This window comes from Myotis lucifugus, unplaced genomic scaffold, assembly GCF_000147115.1.
Source record: "Myotis lucifugus unplaced genomic scaffold, Myoluc2.0 scaffold_77, whole genome shotgun sequence".
Classification (NCBI taxonomy): Eukaryota; Metazoa; Chordata; class Mammalia; order Chiroptera; family Vespertilionidae; genus Myotis; species Myotis lucifugus.
The window spans coordinates 4,437,344-4,462,034 of record NW_005871125.1 but is presented as its reverse complement, the minus strand read 5'-3'; the positions used below and the strand labels follow the sequence as shown (position 1 = coordinate 4,462,034).

Sequence of the window (24,691 nt, the reverse complement as noted above, 5' to 3'; positions counted from 1 at the left end):
TACTCTGTAAATCCGAAAGACACAGCAATAAAGGATGGGGGTTAACTTATACCTATAGGACTTCTGATCCATCTGCTAGGGTGATAGATTAGTCCCTTCCTGATAATGGATCAATGGCAGATGTCTGTGGCTCATTAACTCTAGAATCTTAGTTATAAAAGTGAGCAACTTTATAGAACACATATTAGCGAGGAAATTAACAAAATGATCAGGATTTAATGTTTCCTAATGGGCCATTATATCTTTTTGGTTCTTGAAGTAGATTTTAAAAAATACGTGATTCTGTGGCATGGAGATTAATATAATTCTAAAGAACTGGCATCTAAAGACTAGTAGACATCTGGGGGTTTGCTCCCTTTGGCCTGGAAACTGGAATTCTCTGGGGGGGAAAAAACGTAGAGAATAGCAGCTGTTAGGAATCCTTTCTCTAAAAGCACAACCAAAATGTACCTAAAAATTAACACCTGCTATTGAAGCTATGTCTGATATACAAAATTAGCAAGGACACTATGCCCAGAGTTAAATTATCATCGTTTCAATTCTATTTAAAAATTGCTGTAGTGCCCGGCCAGCATGGCTCAGTGGTTGAGCATCAACCTATGAACCAGGAGGTTGCAGTTCGATTCCTGGTCAGGGCACATGTCCAGATTGTGGGCTCGATCTCCAGTGTGGGGTGTGCAGGAGGCAGCCGATCAATGATTCTCTCTCATCATTGATGTCTGTCTGTCTCTCTCTCTCTCTCTCTCTCTCCCCCCCCTTCCTTCATCTCTGAAATCAATACAAATCCTATCTAATAAAAGACAAAAAGGGTAATTAACCGTACCTTCGCTACGCTTCCCATTGGCTAATCAGGGCGATATGCAAATTAACCACCAACAAAGATGGCAGTTAATTTGCATACTAGGCTCCAAGTGGTGGAGCAAAGCCAAACGTACCTGAAGCCTCCTGAAGCCTGCCGAACAGCGAGGCCTCACGGCCCTGGGATCAGCGGAGCCGCAAGGCCTCACAGCCCCGGGATCAGCGGAGCCGCAAGGCCTCACAACCCCAGGATGGGCGGAGCAACGAGGCCTCAGGGCCCCGGGATCAGCGGAGCAGTGAAGCCTGACAGCTGGGGGGAGGGGGTGTCTGGCCGGAGCCCAGCCAGAGTGAAGGCCTGGGTCCTGGTTGCCAGAGGAAAAATGGTGCCAGCAGCCAAGGGAAGGGAAGGCCTATTGCACGAATCTCTTCATGCAACAGGTCTCTAGTATATATATATAAAATTGCTGTAGCTAAAGGACATTTGATCAAGAAGAAGCACTGAATTTTACTACAAATGGTGATTTGACTATAGCTGAAAACAGTTTATACCCAGAATGTGAAAGTTGAAGACACCACAGTAACTTGTATTGTTAAATATTGTTAAATATTCACACTTATCTATAGAAATAATTTCACTTTCTAGCGAAAGTAGTTTATTTTGATTTGGATATACTGTACTCTGGCATTTTCCTAGAGCATTAGGATATCCTAGGACACATTAAGCTTCTCACATTTGGAAACTGATATTTTTTGTGTCTGCCTATGCTTTACTCTTTGCTTCATCAATTAATGGTTTGTGCCTATTTAGACTGACATCATTTCTTAAGGTATATAAATGTCTATTCACTCTGTTGTACATCTGAAACTAATATAATATTGTGTCAACTATAATTTGAAACTAACTTTAAAAGATTGACATTGTAATGAAAGAGTCTCTTAATAAAAACAAAGTTATATGTTTTATTTTTTGTTACGTGCTTTATTGTAATTCCAGTTGTATCTTTACAATACCAAATAATGAATAATCATCATCCAGCTAATTTTATCAAGTTCTAATTTTAAATTCTAAATTGACCAAGTTAATTTTAATTGTCCAATATTTGTGTACACAGGTTGAGATTCTTATTAAAGAACAAAGAGTTTTATTAATTTGTGATAAGCATGTTTATGTATGAGTATAAGAAATAGACTTTGTAAGTAGAATTTCAAATCTTTTAAATTTACTAGACAAATAATAATTTACTCCTCTCCTCCCCACCCCCAATGTTTATGTGATGGTGAATCAGATGGCAAAAATTCTAGGTAGAAGGAGAAATGTTAGGACTTTTCCAGAACATGACTGTTTTCTGATTCTCTCTTAGGCTCCTTAACCTGCAATCATGGATTTTCTGGGTCAGTATGGGCCTAATTCTTGTAAAAAATCTCAGCCAAAAAGGCTATGGCAAATTGAAGGACGCTTACTTGTGATATTCTTTGTGGAGTTGTAAAACTGTACATATTTTAAAACTAAGCAATTCCTTAGTATTTTAATTCTGAGATCACACCTAAGGGACTCCAGGTTAATTGACTAAACTCTGAAAAATGCAGTCAAACCAATTATTCATTGATACATTTTTAAAAGACATTTTAATAGGTCTTGTTTAATTCATGTAGCACTTTCCTTAATGAATTAAACTGATTCATCTGTACAAACACAGTGTTGTTTACATGAATATTGTTCATTTTAACATATGATTGACAATATTCAATTGTGGTCAAAACCATCTTTCAGAGTAGCTTAGCATAGTACAATGGGAGGCAGTCAATTTTTTTATTTCAATGTCAATTCTCTTTCTTATTAGCTGTCATTTAAAGCAAATTCATCATGCTTGTTTGTTTTCTTCCTTCCACACCCTAAGATACATGTTTTCTCTACTTCTTTTATAATCTGTTACGTTTAATTCTCTAAGACACATGGAACTTACCATTTGATTTTTAAGTGGGCATACTATTTATTTTATATTTAAAAACCAATGATTCATTTGCTGAACATTAATTACATACCGACCATACCTTTGGCTCTGTGCTAGGCACCATGTATACAAAATGAATCCATGGCAGTTCTTGAGAAACATAAAATCATTGGCAAGACTGGCTGTAAAAAGATAAATTGCACCACAGTATGGAAAGGGCCAAAGAGCAAGAGGAGACACATAGCTATGCCTCCATTGATGAGGTTTCTTCTTCTTGGTGCAGCCAGGATGCTGAGTTCATGGGGTACTCTGGTCACAAAGCTGGACTCACATTAGCAGAAAAAAAGCAGGTGTACTACTGACTATGGACTCGGTCTGTCTAAGGCTGGACAAAGACAGTAGACAAATATCATTAGGTAAGCACTGCTGCTGTCACTCCTAGGTCAATAGTCCAGAAAGATCAGAACATAATGAGTGATACCCAGGTAAATATCTACACAGGTGAAGAATGGTCCTTGGAATGTTTGCAATGCTATGATTAACCTGTGTGTGATGTGGAAATTTAGTTCAGAGAAGGCTTCTTTGGAATCTTCCTCTCCTTCCTCTTTTCTATGAGCTCCCAACACTCCCGTCCACATCACTCTGCTTATCTTTCCTGTAGGACAAGAAGCATGTGTAGAAGAGAGTGGAGTGGGGAACATGGGTGAGGAAGAAAGGCACAGAGAGTCTGCTGTCACTTCATTAAACATCTAAAAACCATCACAAGCAAATGGCCTACTAAGAATGGATCCGTTATTGATGCTAAGGTTCTTTAATTCTGTTCATTGTCGACTCCTTTCATTGACATGGATGGAGCCTGGTGACATTCTCTTGGAAACTAGTCTTTGAGATGGTAATTCACAATGAGAAGCTATGAAAATTTCTGGGATGAACTAGTCCTATGAATCATGGTCCTACAATTAGCTGAAAGCTTGCTTATTTTTTGTCTGTTTTTTTCTAGTTTTTTTTTATTTAATTTATTGTTGAAAGTACTGCATATGTCTCCTCTTCCACTCCCCTTCATTGACCCCTTCTATCCCGCACCAGCTCCCCCTCTCCCACCCCAGGCCTTCACCACACTATATTGTCTGTGTCCATGGCTTATGCATATATGCATATAAATTCTTTGGTTAATATCTTCCCATACACCCACCCTCCCCCGACTTCCCTCTGAGATTTAACATTCTGTTCCATCCTTCTATGTCTCTGGATCTATTTTGTTCATCAGTTTATTTTGTTCTTTAGATTCAATATATGAATTAGATCACTGTTTTTTTACTCTGAGCATCTGACTTTGTTCTCAGCAAAATCTCCACAAATAATCCATTTGTCTTACATGTTGACTGACAGGTAAGTTTTGAACATTACCAACATAGTGCAGTAGGTCTCTCCAATCCTTTGCATACATTTCTATCAGATGCAAGAACTGGCCTAGCAAAAAATCGCCACAATTCACACAAACCAAAGGCATTACTTTATGTGTAATTATGACCAAATTGAGTATTTATCAGACTAAGAAGCTGTAATTTACATATCCCCAAGGTAAAACTTTTTTTCCAATCCTTAGAATCATTATATAAATGGCCCGGCATGTTTACTGTAACAATCCCTGCTATTTTATGATGAGCCGATAGCCCTACCATATTTATGCATTTACATTAAATTATAGGAACATCTTTATTTCTAAATGTTCATAAATAAATATACAATATGCACTGTGTATGATACAGTCTGTTACCAGCTACCTGAATTTGAGAGCAGTATTCATGGTCACGAGGAAAATAAACGACCGAAGAATACCATGAATTATCACATAGCTATAAAAATTCTCAATGGAATTATTACTTATAATTCCAATTCTGTCTTTTGTTAATGGTATGTAATTTAATGGATCTAACCTTTGGATTCCAAGTTTACTGAATATCCTCATAAAATTCTTTGTCCTCCTGGGTCCAGGCAGTCAATCTCTATCTGACAGTGGTGGCCTTCATTTCACAGCACAGTTATGCACACCAATCCATCCTTACCCGAAATGCATCACTATGTATTATGCATCTATCTTACCCCTTCTCTTCTTCATGGGTCTTTAATGAGCACCTTGTAACAGCATATACTAGTCTCAGATATAATGAGATCATGGGGAGGGGATGACCGGGAATATTTTTGCCCTTGTAGAATTTATGTCACTCGTATTCCCCAATTCCAGTGCCTTTTTGCATGGCCTCATCAGTCCTGGAGTAATATATTCCTTCTAGAGTCACATCTAGAAACTGTAAATTTAAGTATATAACTTAAAAAAAGAGGCAGATGATCTAGATAGCATAATCACTTTCTGAAGAATGCTTCAATTTTTAAAATATAGGCCCTGGCCGGGTAGCTCAGTTGGTTAGAGCATCGTCCAGAAACACCAAGGTTTCAGGTTGCATCTCCAGTCAGAGCACATACAAGAATCAACCAATGAATACATGAATAAGTGGAACAAAAAATCAATGTCTCTCTCTCTCTCTTTCTCTCTCTCTCTCTCTCTCTCTCTCTCTCTCTCTCTCTCTTTCTCTAAAAATCAATAAATAAAAATATAAGAGAACTGCCTGGACTTCTAAATTGAATTTTAAATCTTACATAATTTGCCTACAGTATGACAGTACTGCTACTTGGCACATGGCCTAAAATTAGAGAATGTTAAACAGGTAAATGGAAATTAAAGTCCTTGAGGATATGGAGAGAATGCCAGTGCCAGGTCCACTATTTCAATTCTCATTTGATTAAAGGTTAAAGAAAATCAGCCAATAACCTACTACTCAAATTGAGACTTTTTTTCTTAACAGTGAGACTGTGGTTAGAATGTGAGGCAAACTGGGCATTTTCAGGCTGACTTACCAGGTTCTGGTGTGACTGCTGCCTTTGAGGGCTATGGGTTCTTCTTCCTCAGCAAATGGGACCCTTAGAAACATAACCCTTCACTGAAAAAAAAATAGATCTTTTGAGGAATGATAGTTTTTACTGTAAAAAGAAAAAAATCATCTTCTGTTTGATCTATTTCTTAAAAGTCTGCAAACTAACTTTTCAAGTTCTAGACTTCCTCAAAAACTGTGTATTTCATTTCAAGACTCAGAGCAATAGAGTTAGACCCATGGTTGGTGAGATATGCTCTCATATTCTGGTTACCACTGTCCACTTCGCCTGCTCTTGGCCCCTAGACCAGGCTTTTTAGTGTATGCACAGAGCTCCTGATGAGTCTCAAATTAACAAATAAGATGCCACCAGACCTCATCATTGGTTGACAAGATGTTCAAAGCATCACTCTATAGCAAAACTATATCAGACCTTATGAGTCACTTTCTACAAAAATGGCTCTGAATTATAGTTCTAAATGCCTTTGCTCTTCATTCACCAATATATTTTAATCTATCTAGAGCAGCGGTTCTCAACCTGTGGGTCACGACCCCTTTGGCGGTCAAACAGTCCTTTCACAGGGGTCACCTAAGACCATCCTGCATATCAGATATTTGCATTATGATTCATAAACAGTAGCAACATTACAGTTATGAAGTAGCAACGAAAATAATTTTATGGATGGGTCACAACATGAAGAACTGTATTTAAAGGGCCAGAAGGTTGAGAACAACTGATCTAGACTATACTTTTAGTTATAAAGTGCTAATTAAGAAATTATAAAAATTTTTGTACTGTGATGAATAAAGAATAATGACTATAAACAGCCTTCCTGTTAAAGGGATGAGCAAGGAGAAATTTATGCATTCATTTTTAGAGACAATTTGAGGACCTAATAAGATATTAAAATTTGTAATGATCTATATGTAGAGTGAGACTATTATATTCATAAAGAGGAAAACCTGTACTGTTTGAAGGCTCCTTGTGTTTAGACAAAGGGGAAATGGGGCAGAGCATAGACAAGCACTTGTGACTTCATCCTGTTGTCACTCAGACACCACAATAGATGTAGCCACAATAAACTACTCAACATCCCCTGAAGATTCCACCAGGGAAGTCTCCCCACAGGAATAATCACAGTTCATGGTGGGAGGATTGTTTGGTGGCTAGAGGCAGATCTGTGAAGGGGAGTTCTTCCACCTTGACTAATAGTATGTGTATTTGTCTAGGAGTTTATGGAAAGGATAGTTAAATGTGTTTTTGGACAAGTTGGATGTTTTAAGACCAGCCACTATCTGCAAAGAGAACAACCAGAAATTGACCAAAGTTCCATGAAAAGAAATGGGATCCTCATGATCTGCCAATTGAAAGGGATTCAAGTGTTGTTTGGAAAACTTCAAATTCAACTCAATTGAGGAAGAGCTCAAAGTGGTCATATTTCACTTAGAGAAATTAAAATTATTGGGATTGATCATTCCTAGTAAGAATGAAATAATTTACTTTCTAATATGAATTAATAACTTGGAAGCACCCTGATTTTCACACTATGAAAGATAATTCCATGACTCACCCCGGGGGGAGGGGGGTAAAAAATAGACAATGACCCTCATTATCATACTCCCTCCCCCCAAAAAATAATGAAATAGTAATCAAATAAAGCTGTTAATTGTTAGGTAATTCCTTTGTGGTCATTGGACTTTACACACTTATGAAATACCTGGCTAGTGATAATTTAATCTTGTTTAGAAGGGCATAGAGCTGTTTGCAAAAGGAATCTCCAAATTTGGTACAATTACTTATAGTCATATAAAGGGATCTATGGAATATTGTCTCAGGAAAAGAGACAATATTCTCAAAGTGAATATAGATAGCTACTGTGGGTAGATGTGGGCTTTTATTTTCAGTTTTTTTAATATATTTTATTGATTTTTTACAGAGAGGAAGGGAGAGAGATAGAGAGTTAGAAACATCGATGAGAGAGAAACATCGATCAGCTGCCTCCTGCACATCTCCCACTGGGGATGTGCCCGCAACCCAGGTACATGCCCCTGACCGGAATCGAACCCGGGACCCTTCAGTCCGCAGGCTGACGCTCTATCCACTGAGCCAAACCGGTTTCGGCTGGGCTTTTATTTTCAGTTGAGCTCCTCCCCACAGCAAAGTGAGTATCACCCCCACACACATATACAGGCCAAAACTTGTATGGAACCCTAAAGACTCTAATGAGGAGTCAAGCAATGAGAATGGACTAACACATCCCCCATTGCTATGATGAAAATCCACCGGAGACTTGTACTTGAGTCATTGTCTCTAACACTGCCTCCTGAAAGCCAGCCAAGATCTGCAACTTGAGATTAATGGTGATAGATGAGAACCTACCAGAGAGGTTTTTACCACATCCAAGTCTGCAGTTAATCAGACCTTTTTCTTAATCGCTTCCTTTACTTTAGCAAAGGAAACGATTAAGAAAAACAGTCTTCTTTTACAGAGTTTTAAACCACACCAGCAGCCGCATCCACAGGTCAAAAAGACCAACATTGATTGCTCTATTAATCCAAGTACCTTTCAAAAAGGGAACAGTTAAAAGGACTATATGGTTTTTCCTATCACATTAAAACCAACTTTTTTTTTTATCAAACAAGGAATTTTTTCCTACCAAAATTGGAGAGAAAAAAAAATCAAGGTAATTCCTTCCAGGTGTTAAACTTAGAAGAAAAAAAAACACTGATTGAATAGGAAAATTTCTGTTGTGCAAATGAAGTAAAATGTGTGCTTACATACATATGCATGCATGAATTATGAATACACCAAACTATAAATATAACCCATTAGTGCCAGCATGAAGCACAAAAGTAGCACATTTTTATGGTCTCAACATCTTAATTAGCATAAAAGGCATAACATTGTAATTAAATAATTATTGATTAACACAAAGACAGAGAAGCCAGATGTGTTGAATGGGCTTAGTAATTAACTAAGTAAACTACAGGTGTTTAAAATTCATAGCATACAAATGAATGTATACTTATTTTTTAATCATCTGTAGGCAAATCTTAGTGTATTCAGGTGCAGCAATTATGTACCATAAATGTCAATATCTGTGAATGTACATTATACTTTCACAAATAATATTTGAGGCATCACTGGCATGAAATAGTTTCAGTGCTCCAATGCTTGGTGTTTAGAAGGCTGTTGTTCCAGGGACATTGCTGATTCTGCTCTTTGGACCTGATGAACAACGAAAGTAGACAAAACCAGTATAAACGAAGGCTTGGCTAGTGAATGGACAACTAAAAGGTAAACACGGATAAGAGAAGAGGAGCTTGACATGTACAGGAAAACAAAAGTTTTCCCTGCAAATTGAAGGGTTTTTGTTAACTTTTACTGTGCTTTCCCCACCCACCTTTAAGGTGGCCCTTCAGTAAAAGTGGGCTTCATTGTCCTGGCCAGGAAGCTCAGTTGGTTGGAGTGTCTTCCATACACCGAAAGGTTGCAGGTTTAATTCCCAGTTGGGGTGAGTCTGAGAAACAATTGATGTTTATCCCTCACATGGATGTCTCTCTCTCTCTCTCTCTCTCTCTCTCTCTCTCCCCCTCTCTCTCTCTAAAAGTCAATAAAAACCTATCCTTGAGTGAGGATTTTTTAAAAGGTGGGCTCTATTCACATCATTTCCTCTATGGAATTAATCATTTCTTTAGAGCCATTATTAGGAACCTGGGAGTTTTTGTTTGGTTCCTTCCAACAGCGATCAAATGGCTCAGAAAAGCTGTAACTATTGGCTACTGATGGCTCTTAGCTTCAGAGAATTGTCATCAGCCAATGAGACCCTTTCTGCTCAGTCCCTGAGTCATCCTTAATTGATCTCTTCATCTCATCTCCACATGCTATTCTGCCTCCAAAAGATGTTTCACCTCTCTGTTCTGCCCCTCTCTACTGCTATCACCTTTCTCCTAGTCACCATACCTGCTATAGTAACCACCTAACTGGCTTCCACTTTTAATCCATTTTCTCTACAGTTATTAAAATGATCTTTTTAAAAAATATGCAAGTGATATCAATATTTGATTTCCCAACTGGACTTGGAGTAAAATCCAGACTCTTTAGCATTTCTTGTTTCCTATTGCTTTAACCTCATCTTCTATGACTCTTGCCCTCCTCTCACCTTCACTCTAGCTACATAGACCTTCAATTGGTCCCTGGAATATTTATTTTATTTTTTAATATATTTTTATTGATTTAGAGAGAAAGGGAGAGGGAAAGAGAGTTAGAAACATCAATGATGAGAGAGAATCATTGATCAGCTTCCTCCTGCATGTCCTTCACTGGGGATTGAGCCAGAAACCTGGGTATGTGCCCTGACCAGGAATCGAACCTTGACCTCCTGTGAAGGAGAAACATCAATTGATTGTTTCTCATACTTACCCTGCCAGGGATCAAACCTGCAACCTTTTGGTATACAAAAGACACTCCAACCAACTGAGCATAGGTCGATGCTCAACCACTGAGCCTCACCAGCTGGGCCAATCCCTGGAATATTTAGACCTCTTTGCTGTCTCATGATCTTTGCACTTGTAGTCTTTTCCCAAATCTTCACATGTCCAGTTCTTTCTCATCTAAAAGTTTTAGCCCAAATGTCAGCTATTGGAGACGCCTTCTCTGACCATTCCTCATTCCCATCACCCTTCAGCACATCATTTTCTTTTTGTTAGTTTTTGCAATGTATTATTATTATTGTTTATTTGTTTACTTTATTACCTATCTTCTCCATTAGAATATATGTTTTATCATGAGGCCTGGGATCATATTTTATGTTCACTCTTAAATCCCAATGCATATCTCATATGTGAGGAATTCACAGGGCAAAGAAACTTTAGCTTGGGTGCTTAACTAGTAAAGTATCTAAGCGGAGTTTGAGCTTAGAGTGGTAAGTTAGTAAAGAAGTAGCAAGGTTTGTTCAATAGGTTCTGGGCCCTTAATTCCCTATCTCTGGTGATAGAAAGTCTCTGTACCTTCTGATGCAGGTAGGGTACCTTTCACGTGGGATATTTATTTCCTGCTTTCAGAGGATGGAGAGAAGGGTCAGAGCGTTCTTGCACTGACTGTTTCTCAAGGAACTTTAATTAAAAATAATCAGTGTGCCACTTTGGCATATTTGGGGGTGGCCTGCCCTTAATCCCAACATATTGCTGTTCTCATTCAAATTTTAATACAATCATTGCAAAGAATAGTGCAGTTTGTAGTGCCAACAAATTAAGTGAGAAGTACATTGAGAGATTTTATGAGTGTAACAAATATGTATCATTAGTTCATAAATTCACTTTTGTTTTATTCGTATAAATTTTAGTCAAAGTCATGTTGAAAGGAACTTACAGTCTGCAATAGAAATTGCTATAAATTTTGAGATGATGCTAGTTCATCCTGAACCTAATGAATTCTTATTAAAATGGGAGACAATAATACTTCTGTAGTTATCAAGACTAACTGTAAGAGATTAAACTTGATGGCCAGGAAAGGGAGCAGTCATTGTACAGGTTGCCTGCAGGTAAACTGTCTTGTGCTCAACTTAATTCACTAGCAAAAGCAATTATTTTTCTACAATATATTCCTCTTAGAGCATTCCTGCAAATGACTCAAGTCCACAACCCCCCAAAAAAACGATGTAAAAGGTTTTATTATCAATAAAGTGCTGTAACTGTGAAGGTAACTGAATGATATGTGTAGCAAACCAACCACCAAAGAGAAAGAGATAAAGTGTTTTATTTTTGATGTAATCTGAGGCATCCTTATAATAGTACTTTGAGTCCCTGAGTTGAGGAAAATCTAAAACTGTAGAGTAACTTTGCCTGCTGGTGTGAACTGGAAGTGTCTCTAACCTCATGATTCCTGTGCATCACAGCAGAGAATAACAGGGGAGGGTTCCCCCTGTCCTTGCTCAGAGAGTTCTCCTGATTGTCTTCAGTCCTGGCCACATGTAAGTTCAAGGGCTTTGCACTTCACACCAGCTTCCCCTATGTTTTCAGAGTTCCAAACTCAATTCCTGGCACTTAGAAGTGTCCTACGCACTGAGGTGGGGATAGTCCTCAGTCCTACTGAGGTGGGCCTGGGCATCATTTGAATTGTACCATCAAAGGGCAGTCTCTGGGCCTCTAAGCCAAGACCATGTGTGGTGCCCACTTCAATATGTCCCCCTGGCGCTAGTGACAACAGAGTTTGCTCAAAGTGGTGGCTATAAAATCAACATAAACTGACCTTGCTCCTGTGTCCACAGCTTCCCTGCAGGTCTAGCCCCCTGGTCTCCCAACCTCCTTGCCCTGTCTCCATCATCACACTTCCTCCTGCTCTGCACAGGCAGGAAGCTGTAATCTTTCATTTACTTGGGAGTCTAGAACCATCTATTCTTTTCAATCTATTATTGTGACAAAAATATTTTGATCTTAGTCCTTCTGACACCCCACAAACACTACAGGGCCTCTCTTGAGGATTAAACACTTGGGCTGTTGTCTCTGCCAAGAGGTCTGAAGGGTTTGTTTTTTTTTTGAGATGTATGTGTTGGGTATTGCCTCCTTTGTTCTTTTGCTCTGGCTGTGGTGGAATTTTCTGGAAACAAGTAAGGAGAAAGGACTTAGCTCCCTTCAGAGTATGAGGAATTGTAAGGGTTTGGGGGGAGTACACAGTAGGCAATGGGATAGTACCAGGTCATACCTAAAGGTACAGACTGCATAGGATCAAGTGCTGGGCTGGCCACTAAATAGGCAAGTTATTTAATTTATTCATTAGCTAAATGGGCAGTTTATTTTACCTCTCTGTGACTTACTTTTCTCATATGTATTAGTTTCTCATTATTTCACTCTAACAAATTACCACACACATGGTGTCTTAAACAACAGAAATTTATTCTCACAGTTCTGGAGGCCAGAAGTCTGAAATCAGTTTCACGGGGCTGAAGTCAAGGTGTTGGCAGGGCCATGTTCCCTCTGGAGCTTGAGGGGAGAATCCTTTCTTATCTCATCCAGCATCTATTGGTGCCAATGTTCCTGGGCTAATGGCCACATCACTCTGATCCCTGCCTTCATGGTCACATTGCCTTCTCCTCTTCTTTCTTGTATCGAGTCTCCTTCTGCCTCCCTCTCAGAGGATGCATGTGATTGCATTTAGGCCCTCTCAGATAATCCAAGATAATCCTCCCATCCTGTGATTCTTAACTCAATCACATCTGCAAAGTTCTTTATTGCCATAGAAGGTAAAATTCCTAGGTTCCAGGGGTAGGATTTGCACGTGTTTTGGGAGAGCTATTATTCAGCCTATTATAAGTTAGGTTGGTAATAGTATATACATGAAAATTAGAGGATATAATATATGAAAAGTACTTAGAAAGATGTCTACATGCAATAAAGCACTCAATAAATGTTAGCACATGATGGTGATATCAATGATAATGAAACAAGAAAATGCAGACAAAAAGTTTCAAAATGAACAAAATAATCTTTAAAATGAACATAGGTAGGGGGCCTCATCTCTGGACTCTTGATGTGTGCTAACCTTGGAATGTTCTTATTCAAAAGATTGTATCTCTACACCGTTTAGGCATGTGATACCTATAGTCACGTCTGGTTTTGTCTTTGTTAATTTGCACTTGAAATTTAAATCATTTCAACAATTTCAACCATCCTGAGTTCTCCCGAAGGAGAAAATCAAAGATATGATTTGATATGATTGTCACCGTCTGTTCCCTTGTCTCCTGCCCACCTAGGATACAGACCTAATGACATTCAACATTTCTGTACATCGGTCATGGTGGCGGGAACATGGGCCTGGCTGTGTCCGAAGAGTGCTGCCCCCATCAGCCCACGGCATGATGGACGATTACACGTACGTCTCTGTCACAGGCTGCATCGTCGACTTCCAGTACCTGGAGGTCATCCACAGTGCCATCCAAATCCTACTTTCTGTAAGTGTCACATCTGTGTCATTGTCTGATCAGGACCCTCCTTTAGTGGCATTTTGTATCTAAACCTTCTGTCCAGGGACATGGAGATAGTATCGATTATGCTAACATCAGTTATACTTAATGGCAGGTGACATCTTTTTCCAATAGGTATCCAGACACGTTGTCTCTAGAACCAGTTAGTTGCTGTCCTTTCTAGCTTGAGATACAATCCACCCATTCAATGAAATAGTATCACTGTTTCCCACCCAATGCCTCAGGCTTTTCTACTTCCCTTCTACTACAGCTTTAACTTCTCATGCGTTCTTTTAGCAATGCACATTAGCTCTAGAGAAAGAAGATGGAAACACAACAATCAATGGTTTGTTCAATCTAGTAAATTTCACATTTCAAAAAATCATTCCTTAAGAGAACAAATCCCGGAGTGTGTTACACATTCTGATGCCTAAAATTTGGGGTCAGGACCCAGCTCCACCTAGAGCAACACAGAGGAAATGGCTTGATTGGACCACAGAAGGTTTATGTGCTTGAAACTTCTTAAAGTTAATTTATTTCCACCATGCTATCCCACCCACAGTTTGATCACTGTGGAGTGGAATTAATTTAAGCTATCTACCATCATCAATAATGCTATTTATTTGAGATCCAGCAGGTACTTGGCATTTTGTTTGAGTCAATACGCAATAAAGCCATTCTTAACCGTGCTCTTCACATAAACTAACTACCTCAACCCTATCTAGCTGGTTAAAGTCAGAAAGAGAGCTATAGACTCAATAATAAATTAATAGATGACAGAAATATAGGTGTGTGTCAATGAAAAAATGTACCTTGGAATTATTTTTAAGAAGAACTTTGAGAAATCCCTGATATCATTTACTGTATCTGTTATCTACTGCTGTGTAACAAAATGCTCCAAAATATAATAACTTAGAATAATACCAGTTTATTGCTGAGAGTTCTGTGCATCAGGAATTTGGACAAGGCTCCACTGGGTAATTCTGTTCCATGTGATATTGGCTAGGATCACTCATGTGAACCTTCCCACCAAGAGCTCTACTGTGGCTAGAATATCCAAGAAGAACTCACTCAGATGTCTGGTGCTGGCTGTTGGAAAAAAATTGATAGGCTTTCTTATAGCAAGGCACCTGAATTCCAAAAGAAGCCCAATATGCAAGCATTTTCCCACCTGTACAGGCAAAGCTCATTTTATTGCTCTTCACTTTATTGCAGATTTTGCATTTTACTAATTGAAAATTTGTGGCACCCCTGCATTGAGCAAGTCTATTGGCAGCATTTTTTAATGTTATGTATATATTTCTATATATTTTTAATTAACTTTATTGAGGTGACATTGGTTAATATGATCATACAGATTTCAAGTGTGGGTTCTATGTTACAAGAACTGTATATTGCACTGTGTGCTCACTACCCAAAGTCAAATCTCCTGTCACCATTTATTAGATCCCCCTTCACCTCCACCCCTTCCCTCTGGAGACCACCACACTGCTGTTTGTGTCCATGAGTTTCAGTTCTTATATTCCACATATGAGTGAAATTATATGGCTCTTAGCTTTTTCTGACTGATTTGTTTCACTTAGCATAATATTCTCATCCTTTCTTGTGGCTGAGTAGTATTCCATTGTGTATATGTGCCACATCTTCTTTATCCAGTCCTCTGTTGCAGGACACTTTGGTTGTTTCCATTTCTTGGCCACCTTGAACAATGCTGCAATGAACATAGGTATGCATATATTTTTGTGAATACATGTTTTTAAGTTTTTCAGGTATATACCCAGGAAAGGTATATATTTCCCAACAGGCTCAGATTATGGTTAGCATTTTTTAACAGTAAAATGTGTTTAATTAAGGTATGGAAATTGTCTTTTTAGACAGAATTCTATTGCACACTTAACAGATGAAAGTATAGTATAAACATAAATTTTGTAAGTACTGGGAAACCAAAAAAAAAAGTGACTCGCTTTATTGCAATATTTGCTTTATTACAGTGGTCTGAACCTACCCCCAATATCTCCAAAGTATGCCTGTACTTGAGTAATGCTTACTACTGTCTATTTGGCTACAAGCCCTCAGATGACTGATATGACTAAGCCCAGAGTCATTTTGGGAGGAACTATGGAAAGTGAGACTATTAGGAAACATGGCTTATTTGGGGCCACTGATGCAGCGATCTCACCTCACTTTATTAATTATTGTTCTTTAACCTGCATATGTCAAGTTTTAAGATAGTGTTTTAGAGCACATTTTAATTAGAATGTTTTTTAAAAAACTAATGATTCAATTTTTTAAAAAAATCAAAGATCTTTTAGTGTTTTGTTCACTGAAAGCCAAATTTGACACTGAATTCAAAGAAGGAGGTTGTACCCAATGCTAAGGAATTTTCATTCAGAGATATAACAGGGAATCTGCTTATTCTTGGTTTCTATGATCATTTTTAAATACACTGTCATTTGTCAATATACGTCTATCAATCTTTCCCTATTCTATGATCTTTCTTTAACCATATATATATATATATATATATATGATTAATTAATCATATATTTATTTATATATACATATATATACACACACACACACACACACATACAGGGGTAGGTATGGAAAAAGATATGCAGGTTAAAATTATTACAATGGCTTTATTAACTCAAAAGAATGTTATAATTGTAAACCTACTTTTGCCCACCCCTATATGTGTGTGCAGGCGCAGGTGTCGGGGGGGGGGTGTAGGTGTGTGTGTGTGTGTGTGTGTGTGTGTGTAATATAAGATTTTTTTAAATGTGGAGGCAAATTTTCTCTTAAAATTTTTCAGCCTATTTTATGGTAAAAGAGTACTCTATTATCATATACTAAATTATAAAGGTTCTTATGGAAACATTTTTCTACAATATTTCATAGGTGGAAAAATCCTCCTCCTTTTAAAAATTATTCATATAAAATTGCTAAACCATTTCAAGGAATGATGGCATGATGTCTAAATCTTTAAAATACAGCAGGATGCTATGGAATCAAAAAGTCATTTACCCATAGGAACCCCGGTCACTTGAAAAGCAAGGTGAAAGTATTCATTTGATAAGGAGCTGAACTGTCACATAAAAACCTATGCTCAAGAAATACTGAATTCAGTGTATGTTGCCACTAAAAGTGCTTGTCATTTATAAATGAATTCCTCAATATATTACTTTAGTGAACATTCAAAGCTGACCACCTGCATCCATAGTCAGGACTCTATTGGTCAGCCTTCTGGAAAAAAAAAAAAAAGATTAGTTGTTGATCTCTGGCTTTTATTGTGTAATATACCTACAAGACAAGATTTCCAATATTATTTTAGATTACAATGAAATATATCCTGAATATTTCACAACTTTCAAATTATGTATTGTTGTCTTTGATTTTAGATGTGTTTCTTGCACTTTCCACTTATTTCATAGCAATATATTTACAATTATGAGAATTGTGTTTTTTAAATCTTATAAAAAGGAGATACTTCCTGCATAAGTTGTCTAAAACTAATACTAGTGTATGTCATTTGTACACAGCATCTATGGGTTTTAATAACAAAATATGTGAGCATTTAAAATTCATATTCCTCTTATATCATAACATTCTCTTTAGTAGTGTGTGTACGATTGGATTTTACTCTGTATGTTAATCATTTACCACAGACATTTATGTCTCCAACCACAAATTCCATACCACTTCCAACAACAGAATTAAGTCTCCCAAGACCCAGACGCTCATAATTATCCCACACGTTTGCAGGTCTTCATAAATTATTACTGACCTACTAGTTTTAAATAATCTGCTAAACATTGACTACTCAATGCAAAAGCGAGCTAAAACATTTGGTGGACTTAAATACAATTTCAACAGAGCAATGCGAAGCTTAGTTAGGAATCATATCTAGAAAATATGAGAAATATTTAATAATTAATCAAGACAAACATTGTGATTGAAGTCTTATGGAGATATTAGAATCAAGAAAACTAATGTTACTGATGTTTTATTTAAGGTAATTTAATGTCATTCACAGACATTTTATCTTTAGCCCTAGGTGTGAATAATTATTAAATTGGAGAAAAGTAGCTTTCATAAGAACAAGAATTAACTTTTAAAATATTTACACTGTCCCTTTAAACACATTTTGTGTAAATTCCGCACAGAAAAAAATCTTAATGCCATTTTTGTATTCTTTCTAAATGAAAACAGGCAGATTATCATTCATTCAGAAAAACATACTCAGTAAATCCCCACTGTGTACAAGGCACTATGCTAGGAGCTTTGGGGATGAGAGGATAGAATTAAACTGACAAAGTTGAATTAGACATGATCCACCCATGTTATCTGTCAGTCTATGAGGGGAGATCAGACAGCCATCAAAGTGCCATAGGATGGACAGAAAATGGGAGATCCATAATTAAGATTCTAAGTGCCTTCAGAGCTCATGAGAGGAAATAATATTCAGGGAAGCTGAGATATTTAATTTAGGTCCACAGAGTTTACTCTTGGAAGTGAACTTGTCTTTTAGTGGCTCAAACTTTAATATTTCAAGGACATCCCAAATGAGTTACTGGAGGGATTACAGAAGCTTACATTCATGCCAGCACAGCGAGAATCAAGAATTCTGAGAGTTCAAGCAATTACCTCTTTGGGTCCATGAAAACAATATATTAAAGCATATCACAAGGAGCAAAAATGGAGGCATTCAGCAGAGTGAAAACAAGTAACAGGCTGGTTGTCCTGACAAGAGGGCAGAGAAACTCCTCCTGGATGGAGTTCATAGTCCCAGACAAAAGAGTTGCCTTGGCCCTGGTGTGGTGGCTCAGTTGGTTGGAGCATCTTCCCATACACCAGAAAGATTGTGGGTTTGATTCCCATCAGGGCATGTACAAGAGGCAACTGATAGATGTTTCTCTCTCACATCAATGTTTTTCTGTCTTTCTCTCTTCCTTCCACTTTCTCTAAAATTAATTTTAAAAACTTATGCTCAGGTGAGGATTTAAAAAAAAAAAAGAGCTGCCTTAGCCAGAAAGGGCCAGATATGGGTCTTGATATGGGTCTTATTACAACTAGCCCAAGACAAGCTCCAAGAAAACTGAGGTTCAGATGTCCCATGGCTGCCGTTGCATCTTGCAAAAAGAGAGAACCTTTGGTTATTTCTCACATGTGTTCACAGAAGGGACAGAATAAGCTGAGAAATAAAAATAAAGCAGGGGAATAGTGCATAGTTCACTTTGGCCTAGGTAGAGTATATGCACAGAAATAGTGGCTTAAGTTGGAAGAAAGGTTAATGGAGGCACTTGAGTACTAAATGAAGGCCTTGAGCCTTTACCCTAAGTGAAAAATAAAAACCTATTTTTAGTTTATAAGTAAGAAAATGGCATGCACCGAACTCTGAATTTAGGAGGCTATTCTAATAGGCGTGTGCAGGATGGATCCGATAAGGAAGAACATTATCGGGATAATCTTATAGGAGTCTGGGCCACGTGCCCTGGTGTGTCCTTGGAATACCTATCCTGCAAACTGAACCTCAAGAAGGATTCCATGGTGACATAAGTTTGACTGATGTCATATTTTATTCTCTCCTTGGAGATTCAGTATGTGAATTAGCATATTAAAGTTTCTGAGAAACCCCACTGTTTAAAAAACTAATTAAAAGTAAAGACTAAGGGACTCTTCCAGATGAAAGGAGACTGAGGAAACATGACAACTAAATGAAACACGTGATACTGAACCAAAAAACAGACAATTGTGGAATCGTTGTTAAAAAATGAATAAAGTCAACAGATTAGACAATAATATTATACCAATGTTAATTTCCTGGGTTTTATCATTGTACTGTGGCAATGTAAGGTGCTAACATTTCAGGAAACTGGATGAAGAATATACAGAATTCTTTGAACTTTTTTTTTTACATTTTCTGTGTAAGTCTAAAGTTATTTCAAAATGAAACTTTAAAAAATATTTTTAATTGAAAAATAATATCAAAATTTCCAAACAATTTTCTAAAGGAAATAATTTAGGAAATACTGGTTTGAGAAAAGTTATGAAGTTTCAGTGAGAGTGGTTCAGAGGTTAGACCCAAAACCATTACTGTGATTCAGGAAGTGACTGTGAGTGGAGGTGAAGGAGACGGGATCTCCCTTCAGCCCACCTGGCCAAGGAGGAGAGAGATGTCTACAGCCATACAGCAGCTGGGGAAAGACCTGGGTTGACAGAGAAACAAATGGATTTAGATTTGGACACATGATGAGTCTTGACTGCATTATTGCTCTTACCATTTTTAGGTGCATATTTATTTTTAACACCTAATTACAAAAAATAAAAAAATAAAAACCCAAAACCTTCAGCAGGAAAAAAGAGTTGTTATGATATATTATATAAAATAACAACAACATGTAAAGAAACAGAAAAATGTGACCCAATTTCCAGGAGAAATTGTCTCTGAGTGGGTTCAGATATATTTAGCAGACAAAGACTTCAAAGCACCAATTATAAAAATGTTCAAAGTTAAAGGAAGTCATGTTTAAATGATTTTAAAATGTGTGATGGCAATGATTCAACAATAGGAAATCTCAATAAGGAAACAGAAATTATAAAAAGAACCAAATGGCTAGTCAATAATTAAAAATTACAATAATAAATGAACATTCACTAAATGTGTTCAATCAGAGATTTGCAATGGGAGAAGAAGGAGCGATTCATCTTGAAGAAACAAAAAGAAATTACCAAATCTGATAAACGGGGAGAAATTTTGAAGAAAAATGGGCAGAATCTCAGTGATCTGGAAACAACATAACAACATAAACGTTACTAGGGTCCTAGAAGGAAAGATGAGAGAAATAGTGGCAAAAAATATTTTGAAGAGTTAATGACCCACAACTTCTCTAAGTAGAGAGAAAAAGAAGCAAAATGACATAAAATACATGGGTAAAAATGGAAAAATTGCATATGTAAATCCAAGTATGCGAATAATTATAATAAATGTGATTGGACAAAACACTAATCAATCTACTCAATAGATTACTTTTTTCTTACAGGAACAAGATCCAACTGTATCCTATCTAGGAGGGACACCATTTAGATTAAAAGACAAATTACTTGAAAGTAATAAGACAAAAAAAGTTACTTCATCCAATAGTAAGAGTAATAAAGCTATAATTAATATCAGAGAGAAATAGACTTTAAGAAAAGAAATACAATTAGTATGAAAGGGTTTCATAATGATAAAGAGGTCAATACATCAAGACAACACATGCACACTTAACAACAGAATCCAAAAGATGTATGCAAAAACAGAAAGAATTGGAAGGATAAATAAAAAATGTAAATATATAGGTGAATATTTTAATGCCTTACTCAAAAATAATTGTTAAACAAATAAACAGAGATTCAGCAAGTGTCTGGAAGACCAGCACTACACCAGCCACTAACTTTACCTCGCTGACATTTATAGAGCACTCCACCTAACAGCACACATTCTTTTCAAGAGCACATGGAACATTTGTCAAGATCGACCATATGCTAGGCCATAAAACAAGTCTCAATAAATTTAAAAGAATTGAAATTATTCAAGGTATGTTCTCTGATCATAAGATAATTGAACTAAATGGAAACAAAAACATAGATCACGACTTATGGTACACAGCCTACAGTTTTTGGAGAGTTCATAGCTATAAATAGACACATCAAAAATTAAGAACATTTTCAACAAACAACTTAAGTGTTCACCTTACATAACTAGAAAAGGAAGAGCAAAGAAAACAAACAATCACAAAGATCAAAGACTAAAAGAAGAAATAATAGAAAACATAAAGAAAATCAATGTAACCAAAGTTTGGTACTTTAAAAAAATCTACAAAATTGATAAACCATTAGCTAGATTGACTAGGACAGGGGTGGGGAACCTTCTCCCTGCCAAGGGCCATTTGGGTATTTATAGCATCATTTGAGGGCCATACAAAATGATCAACTTAAAAATTAGCCTGCTCTATTTGGTCAAGCATTTAATTAACTCTCCTCCAATGCCTTGGCAGGGCCAGACCAAATGTTTCACCGGCCTTAGTGGCCCGAGGGCTGGACGTTCCCCACCCCTGGACTAGGAGAAAAATAAAAGAATGTGCAAAGTTACCAAAATCAGAAATAAAAGAAAAGATATCCCTTTTGACCTTAGAGAAATTAAAAGGATTATAAGAGAATGCAATGAATAACTTTATGGAAACAATTTAAATAGCTTAATAAAATAAACAAAAATCCCAAAACTGACTCAAGAAGAGATATAAAATCGAAATAGAGCAACCAAGAAGGAATAAATAAAATGAATAATTAATTTTAAAAAATTTCTCAATCTGGGCTTAGGCTCAGACAGCTTCACATCGTGTTTTTATCAGTGATAAAATGAGATATACTTGGATTGGAATTCCAGCTCTGCCATATCCCGCGTAAAGTTTCAAAAGTTTCTTTACTTCATCTCTAAAGTAAAGATGGTAATGGTGCCTTTTTTGTTGAGTTGTTGCAAGGCTTGAAGACTATACAAGTAAGGAACTAAGCATAGTGGCTGGCGCATAATATGCTTTCAATAAATTTTAGTTAATAATAACGATGTCACAAGCACCAGCATGCCCATACAGATAACTTAGCTCAAGATTCACAAGATGTATGGAACTCCTCTCAGAAAAGTGCTACATAGATGTAGCATATAATCTATACTAATAAAAGGGTAATATGCTAATAAGATCGAACATCTTCCAGACATCCTTCCAGACAAAGTCACGATGGCAGGAGCTGAGGCTGAGGTGGTTAGGGGCAATCAGGTCAGCAGGGGAGAGCAGTTAGGGGGCAATAAGGCCAGCAGGGGAGCAGTTAGGGTGCAATCAGGTCAGTAGGCAGAGGTGGTTAGGGGCGATCAGGCAGGCAGGCAGGCAAGTAGTTAGGAGCCAGTGGTCCCAGATTGCGAGAGGGATGTCCGACTGCTGTTTAGTCCCGATCCTTAGGATCGGGCCTAAACCGGCAGTCAGACATCCACCGAGGGTTCGTGGATTGCAGAGGGTGCAGGCTGGGCTGAGGGACCCCCCCCCCCCCCCCCCGCACAAATTTCTTGCACAAATTTTGTGCACTGGGCCTCTAGTATTATTATAGATAGATCATATACATTGCCTCCCACTGGAAACAAAGAAATAATTTCTATAGATGGTTTAAAATGAGGTTTTCTGTTATAGTAAAAATATCAAGAGATTAGCAGAATAATGCATATCCCAGGACTTAAGAGGTAGTTAACATATTTTCCAAGCAAATGTTTGGAATAGTTAAGCAAAACACCATCATGGGTGATCCAGGGAGCAGTAACAGAAGGGCACCAGGAAGAGAATTGGTCGTGTAATTTCAGCCTGTCCAACATCTCGATAAGCAGCCAGCAGTTTTGCATTAGGACGCGTTTGGTTATCCCATTCACAATGGGCTGCTAATCCTATAAATATTTATTGCTGAAGGAAAGAAAGCAGCTAAGCTCTCACCCTTTGAGAAAGGTCTGTAACCCACACGGTGCCGGTGACATATGAAACCCTGAGGATTTGGCTACTTCTTACTGTGTTCAAGGCTGGACTGCGCTTGGCACCTGTGAGCACCGGCTGCAGTGCCCTGAGAGGCGCCTCCCGGAGGGCAGCTGTGAGCACAGGCTGCAGTGGCCCTGAGAGGCGCCCTCCCGGAGGGCAGCTGTGAGCACAGGCTGCAGTGGGCGAGCTCCCAGACCCACAGCTGTTCTCTACTCTGAACTGAAAGGGACAATGGAGCCCAGGAATTAGCAAATTTAACCTTGAATGGTTGGGAATGAGGATCAATCCCTTATGAATAGACTGAACATCAGAACAAAAGGAGAAAGAAGTGTGTGTGTGTGGGGGGGGGAGGGGAGCTTTCCTTGAGATGATTCTGTATGCATGTACATTACATGATGTTACTCCTCCGCTGTGGCCCGGAAGAAATAAACTGATACTTTCTTTGAAAGGTATGGTATCACTTAAACAATAACTATATTTCATTTCTATTCTATATGCTGTGATTGTTGCATAAGCAAAAATAAAAATATATCACTTACAGGTTTGCAGATCTTTTCATATCCTGTCTACTATTCAGAAGATTTAGGCTTCTAATAAAGCACAAAAATAAAAAAAACAAATCTACAATAACTAAACATGATCATTATGAGCTTCCTTTGCAACTGGAACAAAGAGGAAAACCCAGTGAATAAATACTACCATCCTCTTATTTTAACAAGTTATGGTAATTTCTCAGAACTATTATTAATACACCATTTATTTCTCTTGCTGTGCTGGTGGAATGACGAGTACCAATAGTCAGTGAAAAACAGGTTCATTGTGTGTGTGTGTGTGTGTGTGTGTGTGTGTGTGTGTGTGTGTGTCTGTGTGGTTTACATGAACACTTTTATTAACAGTTGAAGTGAAAACTCAGGAGCTACTTATGAATTTAAAGATTGGGATTTTTAATGCAGGAATTCTGTGTCAGGAAAATAATTCTCTCTTAAATCTATATATCTAGTTCTTTCCACACACTGAGGATACACAGAGAACAAGACACTTACAAGCTATTGAGAAAGACATATGTTTGAACAAGTAATTGCGACTCTGATAAATGTTACCCAAAGTGATGGGTGCATACTCCTCCTGTTGAGATTCTACCTCTCCCTGGTTAATCAGAACACTTACCTCTGCCTAAGTGTGTGGTGTTAGGAGTGCAGGTTCTGTATCAGAATGCCTGGGTTTGAGTCCTAGGCAACAGTTAGCCTGTATGACCAATAATTAGCTCTATAACCTCAGCCAAGTTACTTAGCCTCTTTATGCTCCAGGTTCCTCATCATTAAAGTGGGATAATAGTATTACCTACCTCCTAAGTAATTATGCCTATTGTGAGGATTAAATGTGGATTCTTCTCATGGCAGGCTCATGATTTCAAGAACATGCTAGCAAAAGCTGAAAAGTCTCTAGAATCCAGATCTTAGAATGTTTTGAGCTTCAGTGGCATTCCACTGGTCTAA

At 37.7% G+C, this 24,691-nt stretch overlaps 1 protein-coding gene across 1 annotated transcript in view; it reads left to right on the top strand.

Annotated features, from left to right (window-relative positions):
* The window catches only part of NKAIN3 (sodium/potassium transporting ATPase interacting 3), a 193,458-nt gene that overhangs the window by 88,478 nt on the left and 80,289 nt on the right, over positions 1–24,691 (top strand). The window contains exon 4 of the mRNA XM_023755501.1: positions 13,432–13,629. Within this exon, the coding sequence (XP_023611269.1) occupies positions 13,432–13,629 (198 nt within the window). The remainder of the gene's footprint in view (positions 1–13,431; positions 13,630–24,691) is intronic.